The following is a 10099-nucleotide window of genomic DNA, read 5'->3' as shown; positions in this document are numbered from 1 at the left end:
GGCGAATCCATGGCTTACTATCCTCCGCGGTGAAAATAGATCTTCCAACACCCCTTTTCGCTCACCCACACCTGTGCTTTTTTTCCTCCTTTCGATCGAAGGTCGATGGCGAAGCCGTCGGCCGCCACAATACTAATCTACGCCACCGCCGCTCTCCTCACCCTCCTGCTTCTCGCCTCCGTACCCCCGAGGACCCCCCGCCGCCACCGCCAGCACCACCACCGCCGCCTCAAGCTCAGCCACAACACCTCCTCCGCCTCCTCCCACCATCAAATCCCCTTCGATCCCATCATCGCAGACATCGAGCGCCGACGCGAGGCCCGGCAGTGGGAAGGGGACCATTTCCGCCTCCCTCACCACGAGGAGTCCCAGCCGGAATGGGACGACTTCTTCGACCCCAAGGACTACGTCGACGGCGAGGATCGCTTCAACATCACCCACCGCATCGTCGTCCTCTTCCCCCGCATCGACGTCGCCCCCGTCGATGGGTTCGTGAGCTCGACGGAGCTTGCAGAGTGGAACTTCCAGCAGGCTGCCCAGCAGGCGATCCACCGGTCCGGCCGCGAGCTGGAGCTCTGCGACAGCAACGGGGACGGATTTGTCTCGTTTGAAGAGTATCGACAATCTGGTCGGTGAGATCCCTCATATGATTTGTCTTCTTTGTATTGTGGTTTCATTCAATCGCAAGTCCCGACCATTAATAGTTACTACGTTGACTGCCAGTATTTACAAGAAGAAAGATGCCATCTTTAGGTAGGTTGTTCCTAAATTCATATATGTTATTTCCAAAGAAACATAGTGCTTCTTTAATCCACTACTTTTAACCGGGTTTGGTTTGTCATGAGGTGGATCGCAAACTTAAGAAAAGCAAGTTATGGAACCTGTTGCAATTGATCGATTCTTGTTCATTTGATTCCTTGCCAAGACATTAATGATGAAAAGAAGATAGTGAAATAGCAGTATGTGTAACTAATACAGGTTTTATTATTTTGATAACAAGCTTAAAAACCTTCCTTACATAATCTTTGTATTATTTTTATATAATCTTTGTATGTAAGATGGTTGAAATCCTACTGTGTTTCCTAATCATGCAAATGTTGAAGTTAATTCTACAAGTCTCAAGCTTCTATTTGCTGCATAACACATGACAACTCATGGCGTTTGAAAATTATTGCAATTTTATTTTCTAAACCCTTACAATTATAAAAAAAAATTCTTGATAAATCATGTCTACTTTGTGATACCACATGCGAGTTCCAATTGTCAAAACTTATATAGGAAACTGCTTCTGCTTGTCCATCTTTGAGCAACTTTTTAACCTATTATAATTTCATATCTGTGATGAAATGTGTATCCACTTTATCCTTCTTTAGACAAAAATATCCATTTCTTTCTCAATATCAAAAGATCACTTTTCTTGCGCTGACTCAGATCATGTTTAGTCAGGGAGTTTTGGTAGCAATTTATACTAACTATTTAGAGATCTTTTTGGATGACAGAACCATCACATCTTGGAAGAGGAGGAAGAATCAGCTCTTCTTCTGTACCTGTCCCACAAGCACTTTTTGTACTGTTTAGCCATGACAAGAAGGCGGCCTGTTCTATCAATATCAAGCATCAGCTGGAACTTGTCATTTTATTGTCATTTATAGCTGTGAATTAAACCCTTTCTCATAAATGCCACTGACTGGAGGAATATCCAACTCCTAACTCTTTTATTTAACTTATGGTTTCCTATATGGTTGGGACATAGTCTTCTGTTTTTGCATAAGATATGTAAGATGTAGTGGTGGGATTGAATAATATAGGGAGTTTTCTATAGATGTCTATTCTTAGATTCACAAATGTTTTTTCATTTTTGTGCCAATTAGCCATGACATTATGAGAAAGTATTTATCTAAGACGAGATTCATAAATGTCACATTACTATTTTCTCAAGGAACTTTAGTAAACCCTAATGGTGAGATCTTAAGTTATTTCTACTAGACAAATTTTGTAAATTACTGTAACAGTCTTGGGACCATGTGGAGAATAATCTGTTCCCACATCTAAGTCTAAGCATTATGGTCATTAGCCTTCTCAAACTCCTTTTTCACTGTTGAGTTCTTTGTCATTTATAGTGGTTTACCTAGGACAGCTTCATATTTGAGCTGACATACACAAGTTAACTACTATCCTGTACAACATCTATTATTCATATTATATTCTTTGAGGCTACCTAATTCTCTAATCTTTTCCCAATGTCCATGTAAAAACTTGGCTTTATATTTTTTAGGAGCTTGTATGATTCTTATAATTACTAAGAATTTTAGTTTTATATTAACATTGCTTCATGCTTTTGAGTTTCCAAAATATTTATATTTTCTCAACATTCTGGTGTAAATGGACAAAATTTATTATGTGGTTCTGTTGATCACAGTGTTTTGCATTATTCTTGCAACACTTATTAATGTTAATTAATGCAAAATTTCTCTATTTTCTGGAAGTTTGTTGTTTGCAATTGATAATGTGCATGATTTCCAAAGTAAAAAATTAAAGCATGCATAAATATAGCTAGCCAAGGATGATCTAATAATCCTAAGTGGGTGTTAGATGTAATATTCTCCAGTTAAAGCTTCGCCTGTTGATGAAACGGGATGGTGGAAGGAAGATCACTTCAATGCCTCAGATACTGATGGAAATGGACTTTTGAATTTGACCGAATTCAATGAGTAGGTTATTGAGAATTGTTATTTTTGACTTGTATCCTTTTTACCTTTCTAGCTGACCCCAAATATTTGGGATTTATGGTTTTGTTGTTGTTCTTGTACTATCCTTTTTACCTTTCTTCTAAATCTATTTCTGCTTCTTCAGCTTCCTACACCCTGCTGACAGTGGCAACCCAAAACTGATCCAGTGGCTGTGCAAAGAAGAAATAAGGTGCAACTCTTTCATTTATCTTTGAACTTTTGAGGTTCATTATTTTATCAATCTAATGTCTCTTTAGGTACAAGCAGTTATCTACAACATAAGCAGATACTTGTGCAATCTTTCAATTACTTATTTCATGTTGTTTGTATATAGTTTATCCATTTAACTATTGCGAAGCTAGCATAGTATGGATCCAAGAAATAAAAATTTGCATTAACATAGGGTTATGTTAGTTTGTTAGACTCTGTTTTAATTTCAATTTCATGTCTTTAGTTTACGATTTACATAGTTTTCTGGAAAACCTATAATCTGACCAACAAGCTCCACTCATTGTTGTCTGGTTTTATTTATCACGATCCAATACAAAAATTTGTTCTTTAAATTCAGCTACTCCTCTCAGCTTTTTGTCATAAACTATCAAAATTTTTGCTTTGTGCGAAACTCCTGCAAAGGGGTTTTTGCGATTCATGCCCCGCAAGATAGTGTGAATAAGATCTACCACACTGTTATATAATTGAAATATATGATGCCATTTGTTAGCCCCCTAACATCATTTGCAACCTAGATATCAAGGATCCAAGCAACAAAATTAGCCTGTGCACAGGCAGGGTTGCATATACATAATGCACCTGCAACAGCCAAATCATGGGAGCCTTGTGTGTGGCACTGCCTCATAGTGCTACAAGGTCTTGCAGCATACAAAGAAGAAATGGAAATATAAGCAGCCAGAGACATTGATGGGCTATCACTTGCATTGGCCACCTGGTGGAAAAAGGGGTTTAGGAATTTCTCTTTTTACTTATTCAGCAGATAGTAATGAAACAAGTCAAACCAGGATACAGTTGTTGGTTACTGAAAATCAACACTTACGGTGCCCAATCAGAAGTTGTTCACATCCGAGATAAAGGAAGTTCTTTTTTGTGCATGGAACAATCTGTTGTCTTTGAATGGAAGAATTGGAAGTTGGTATATATTTTCTAGAGTGATAATTTCATAGGTTTGTCATTACGCAGAGTCCACCTTTATAATTGAGATACAGCTAAAACCATCCGAAGCTCACCTATTGGTTCTGAAATTTTTTTATGCTGTGCAATGATGTGTTGCAGTGTTGATGTTAACATGATTGATGATGCAACTGACAGTTCTGTACATGCATCCATACATACCTGTGTGTCTCTGCATGTAAAGAACTTGAATGACGATGTGCTGCTTACAATGTCACTACACTGAAGAGTGATGTTTCATATAATTCTGTGGAACACTTATATCCTTACTAAATAAGATGTGGATGACCCAAAAATGATGAATGCAATGTCGAGGCAATAATTCATGAAACACTCTTTAGCCTCAAAGGTGTAGAATAGGTCACAAATATTAATTTATTTTTAGATATTTGATATATTGACACAGAATTGGTGTTAGGCCAAATTCTGATATATTTTTTATTACAACTATTCCATGTTTCTTTCTTACGTTCTTCGATTTTAACTGTCCAGGTAAGGCCAAACTCTATAATATTTGTTTTTACGACTGTTCCATGTTGCTTCATTCTTCTTTCTTTGGATTTCGTTGTGTAGAGTTTCAGTCACTTAATTAAGATAAATCTTAATTACTTTTACACAATTCAGTACAGAATTGGCATTGAAATGTCAACTTTCATGTTATCTAGTGTTAAGTCAGATTCTGTCATCATCCCCATATCACCTAGCAACCAAAAGAATACACTATGCAGAATAATAAATGTTTAGAGAAGCTTTTTAACAAATTTCTTTTCTCCTTTGTTTCTTACATGAAAATAGAGTTGGCAGATTGAGCTATTTGATAATCTGCATGTTGTAGTTTTTTGTTACTTTCTGAAACTATATGTTGGTAATCTAATGTTTGTTGGCTCCTAAATATATCCTTCCAGACAAAAAGATGGAGATGAAGATGGGAAGCTTAACTTCAAAGAATACTTTGTTGGATTATTTGACTCGATACGAGATGATGACGGACCCTACAATCATTCTGCCACCTTAGGACAAGCAAAAATGTTATTTTCAAGGCTTGACCAGGACAATGATGGGTATAAATCTGGAAAACTATTGACTAAGCAATTGGAAGCTTATTAATAGTGCTTATATTTGGTACTTGGTATAGGTTCTTATCGGGAGATGACCTCGTTGGTGTGATTGGTAAAATTCACCATTCTGAACGCTACTATGCAAAACAACAAGCTGATTATGCACTTTCAGAGGTTTGTATTTCCTATATCCTGGATCATCTATGCTTAAAAAGTAATATCCTTGGATATCGCGATGCAGATCAGACAATTTTCACTTTATATTGTCAAAGTCACAGGCGTTTGAAATGTCAGCATTAACTCTTTCATTTTTTTTCATCATGCAACTTCATGTCTTTAGCTTCTTGTCTGAGGGATTTGCCTTTAGGCAAACCCCATAACATGATTGTCAAAAAATGGCTTGCCGGAATCACCATTCTCTTGTTATTATATTGTCGAGCTTATGGTCTTCAGATTATGTTGTTAGTATTAGCTATTCCATATCCTCTTCCACCCGTTGTTTTTGTACTAGTGATAATTATGATTCATGTTGGTTGGTAATTAAGAATTAGATTTGTGTTGTATAGGGAAAAACTAAAATAGGAAATTGCAGATTTCCTTTGCATATAAATGAACATATCCTGCTAAATTAAGTATCATCACATGCCATATTTCTCAGCAGATAAGTGTTATTTTATTTCATTCATGGCACTGCTTCTAACCCTTGATAATTGCCATGGTCTGCAATTTACAGTTTCTTTTATGCCCTAAACTGTATATGGTTGTGCTTTCAGCAATCAGATTTTTTGTTTGTGCTAACATGGTATAAAGTTGCAATGCGTTTGAAGTGACGTTTTCCTTTTGTTCTTTTCCTCTTCTAATGTTTCAGGCTGATTCAGATAGAGACAGCCAGCTAAGTTTGAAGGAGATGATAGAACACCCGTATGTGTTCTATAGTTCTATCTTTAGTGATGATGAAGATGAAGACTTTGATGATTTCGATTATCATGATGAATTCCGCTAATGCTCCACAAGTTGCACACTGGGTTTCAATGAGCAACAGCGAGTGAGTTCTTCGTTTCCGGCAAATGTGCTCTTGAAGATCACCTGCTCAGCACTGGGCTCCTTTAAGTTGATTACTAAAGAAGCGATATATTTTCCATTTATATGGTGCACTTTAAATGTCAAAATTTTAAATTCCACGTTTTGTTTTTCCTTGTCAACTAACTTTATCTTTACAAACCGTTCAGCTCTTGGCACATGATTATTTATGGTCAGTGAGCCATTCTCTGCATGCTACCCAGTCAGTCTTGTTTCACTAATATGAATTTTGCAGCTGCTCCAGCCACTACCAGTAAATGACAGCTAAGGGTGCCAATCGCCATCCTAGCTTTACTTTGTGGAACAGGTTGTCTGATGGTAGGTACACTTTATGCATTGTAACATATTTACAGTTAGACTGGCCTAACATGATAGTTCTCTCTGATAAAGAGTTACCTTTCTCCAAGCAGCCAAGCTCTCAGCCGATTGATGATTTGCTTCTCTTGATGATTGATTCATGGATTAGACTGGTCCTTCTGCTACTCTACTTTTCTCTGATGAAGTACAATTTTCCAAGCAGCCATCCTCTTAAGAGATTGGTGGTGACTGTTCAATCAGCCAATTTGTTTTCATCATGTAAATCAATGCATTCCCCCCTAGAATGACAGCAAAGTTGATGATGAAAAATTCTTGTGTTGCAGAGACTATTAGTGTCTCCAAAAAAATTTATACTAGGATTCATGTACTGTGCATATTTGTGGAAACCTACGCTTGCACCAACTGATCTCATTCATAGAGTAATCTGAGATTACGAACCTATGTTGCATATGCTTGCATCGAGGCTTCGCCCAGCAATCTGAGTTGGAATCATAAAGGTAAAAGGTAGTAGACACAACATGAACTAAACGCCTTGTTTCTTGTTCTATCTATTATGTCACTGTTTTAACTTAATGGTTTGCCCAGTGGAAGCAGACCAGGCTTCCTCCATTGCAAGGGTCTGTCTTCCCCCTCACCGATCACATGCAATGTTGAACAGTATGCAGTAAGACACTTATATCATTTGTCCATATGTTCGTGCCTCCTCCAAATGCCAGCAAACTCGAAAGGAGAGGAGGCAAAAGCACAGAGGGGGATTTATGCGATGCTGGCATTTAATTCTATGAGGAGGTACTTCTGGTAAATTCCCCGTGCAGTGGTTTCAGTTCGTCATGCTTTTGGTATCGGTGCTTTAATTGAGTTGGACTATTCACTGTACTGGTCATCACTCTAGAGATGGGATGAGAGAGACAGATAAGTACTTGTTGATGAGACCAAGCATTCTGATCACATCAATATTCTTTGAGCAAACTTTGTTTAGACTTTTAGATTCTTGTATATGTCGATTGATTCTTATTCCAATCAAATTCTGAGGTTAATCATTGATAGCAAGCTAATTTCACTAAATAATTTGATTCATCTTTTTAACCTACTTTAAATTAATAAAAATTATGTTTGCTTGATTTTTTAAAATTAAACTCAATGTGATAGTTGTAGAAAAAGGGAATGAAGAATTGAAACTTTTTTGGTTAAAATGTCAAGATTCAATATATGCAGACTATGATTGGCCAATTTTGATATAGGTACATTAGGTAATGTTTGTCATTAATATTTATGTCGGATCGATAATCCCCTTATTGTTCAACTCAGACCAACTTTTGGCAAGATTTATATAAGAAACCTAACAATAAAATTTGGATGAAATATTAATAATATTGAAAGTGTCAAAAGACAAACCAAAACCCAATTAAAATGTTCTCCCAAGTTCAAGGATTAGTATTATAATGTTCTCCTCCAAGTATTTATGGACCAAAAAGATGAATTGAAGTGTACCATAATAAGATATTGGATATAAAACCCAAGAAAACATTACAGAAAGACAGCGATGCATGACGTACCACAGATGTTGCTCTTCTCTTGTATCCATTATCCATTACAAGGCATAGACTGCCACCAATATATATATATATATATATATATATATATATATATATATATATTAAAATGTCGATCTGACAGTTCTAAGAAGGCTCCCACACTGATGTATGCATATTTAACGCTTACATGATAGCGGCAGCAACTCGATCTTCTCTTCTCCATGTTAATTTTCTATCCAGATTTATACGACCTTTATTCTTGTCCAGGAGAACCTACGCCCTACTCTATCCAATGAGTTTGCACACCAGAGATATCAGCGAGGCTGTCACCGAGCACCACCGCTGGTGCAGACGATGACGCCATGATCGCATCCTTGAACCTCACCGTGTTTATGGAACCCTGAGGGTTGTTCGAGAGAGGCCGGGCGTTAGGGCACTCATTCGGTGCCGCAAAACACTGGATGATCGAGTCCTGGGTCTCCAGGGATTGATCGCAGTTGACTGCGAAACTTGTGGTTGCATGTTTAATGGCTTCTGTGTAATGCAAAGGAAGCGTGAGTTCTTCGTTGAACACCAGGAGATTGTTGCCGTTGTTGTTGTTGTGTTGCAGGTGGTTGTGATGGCGAGGATCCAAAGACCACGTCGAGCTGGAAGTTACACCATCGACGACGAAGCCGGGCAGGTCAGGGCTGTCGTAGCCTACCGGGAGGTTGATTCCATTCAGGAAGTAATACTGCTCCGGGCCACAGAAGAGCTGATTTCGATACGTGCTCAATGGTAGCAGTTCATCAGCACAAGGCATGGGGTTGAGGTTATCCATGGCCTGAGAGACGAGTTTCTTCTTTATGGTGGAGTTCCAGAAGTTCTTGACCTCGTTGTCTGTTCTTCCTGGGAGTTGCTTGGCTATCTGTGACCATCTGCAGAAGAGACGATATGATCCTATGATGATGACACTGTGAACCACACACTTGGAATGGGAAATCAGATACTGTTGCCTAGTTTTCTGTAGGAAGGAGAAGACCGTAAACCCTATTACCTGTTGCCAAGCATTCTGTGGAGCTCAATTATTAGAGATTCTTCTTGGGGAGTGAAGCTCCCTCTTTTCAAGTCAGGTCTGAGATAATTGATCCATCTAAGCCTGCAGCTTTTGCCACATCTTTGCAGCCCTGCGCCATTGCCAATTCATTCACATCTTGCAAAGTCCCACACACCAAACACGCACACACGCGCGCGCGCACACACAGTAGAAAAGGAAGAAGGTGGAAGAAAGTAACATGTCAAGTTCTAAATCAGATGTTGTCATGTAGAAAAGAACCTGCTAATCTCGGGACTGAGCTCCAGCAACCATGGCCGTAGGTGGAAATGTACTTTATGAGCTTCTCATCTTCCTCAGGTGACCAGAGGCCCCTCCTGACCTTTTGCTTGTTGCAGCATGAGTGATGGCCCATCTATTAGTTGCCAACTTCTTCCCCCACCCTTCTCCTACCTTTCAACTTGAGTGCCTCTCCTCCTGTGATCCTGCCACACATGCCAAAAAACGACACTGTGTCAAGTGCCAAACATCACCCAACTAGAGGGAAAAGGATGTTGAAGAAAAATAGAGAGGGAGAGAGAGAGAGAGAGAGTCATGGGTCTAGCCTTATCACTGAAACCCCCATGCAGGTCTGCAGTAGTGCCAGGAGATGGATACCCTGGTGAGGAATTTAATGTGGAGTGGTTGTACTAGGATGACTCAATATGGAGACCTAGATGAGGCAGCAACTGCTTGCCAGTTTGACTGTGGGAGGACATTGTTTATTGAAGAGACTCCTTTAAGAGGGAGGAATGAACAATGTGGTAGCTTCCCTCTGTCAAAAGGATTCAATGCTTGTAGTAGCAAAACAACAATGTTAATTTTTTGGGGAAGTTCTACAGACTAGGCTAGAGTCCTCATAGCATGCTATTTCAGAGCTCTGGTGCTCATATCTTTTTATTCTAACCTTTCCTTTGTATGATCTTAGTTTCAGTTCTTTCTTACATTCTTTCTAGGGTACATAACTCAGTGAAGATGAGATCTGGAGTTCCTAAGAGGATAGAAAGGTGCCACCAGTGCAACCAGTGGCATTACCTACATATGCATCCATCTTATATCTTGCATTGTTATAGTTAGGTAGGTGGTGACCTACTCTGGACTGGAGTACAATGTGGCATAAAC

At 38.9% G+C, this 10099-nt stretch overlaps 2 protein-coding genes across 8 annotated transcripts; one reads left to right on the top strand and one right to left on the bottom strand.

Annotated features, from left to right (window-relative positions):
• LOC135581629 (uncharacterized) lies at positions 1-7395 on the top strand. 7 transcript variants are annotated; one of them, XM_065153357.1, is made up of 8 exons: positions 1-628; positions 2609-2711; positions 2854-2919; positions 4820-4975; positions 5050-5146; positions 5841-6017; positions 6288-6370; positions 6463-7395. In XM_065153357.1, the coding sequence occupies exons 1-6, from the start codon at positions 106-108 to the stop codon at positions 5973-5975; spliced, it is 1080 nt and encodes a 359-aa protein (XP_065009429.1). In that variant the 5' UTR covers positions 1-105; the 3' UTR covers positions 5976-6017; positions 6288-6370; positions 6463-7395. The 7 variants fall into 7 exon arrangements, with proteins under 7 accessions (XP_065009429.1, XP_065009430.1, XP_065009428.1 ...); XM_065153358.1 differs by having other exon boundaries at positions 6460-7395; XM_065153356.1 differs by having other exon boundaries at positions 6202-6370.
• A 708-nt stretch (positions 7396-8103) lies between these two features.
• LOC135640484 (transcription repressor MYB6-like) lies at positions 8104-9457 on the bottom strand. The gene is made up of 3 exons (XM_065154951.1): positions 9221-9457; positions 8942-9071; positions 8104-8822 (listed from the first exon to the last, which is right to left on the bottom strand). The coding sequence occupies exons 1-3, from the start codon at positions 9351-9353 to the stop codon at positions 8186-8188; spliced, it is 900 nt and encodes a 299-aa protein (XP_065011023.1). The 5' UTR covers positions 9354-9457; the 3' UTR covers positions 8104-8185.
• Positions 9458-10099: the final 642 nt, after the last annotated feature.

This window comes from Musa acuminata, chromosome BXJ3-6 (assembly GCF_036884655.1).
Source record: "Musa acuminata AAA Group cultivar baxijiao chromosome BXJ3-6, Cavendish_Baxijiao_AAA, whole genome shotgun sequence".
Taxonomy (NCBI): Eukaryota; Viridiplantae; Streptophyta; class Magnoliopsida; order Zingiberales; family Musaceae; genus Musa; species Musa acuminata.
The sequence above is the reverse complement of the archived record's forward strand: the minus strand, read 5'-3'. Positions and strand labels throughout refer to the sequence as shown.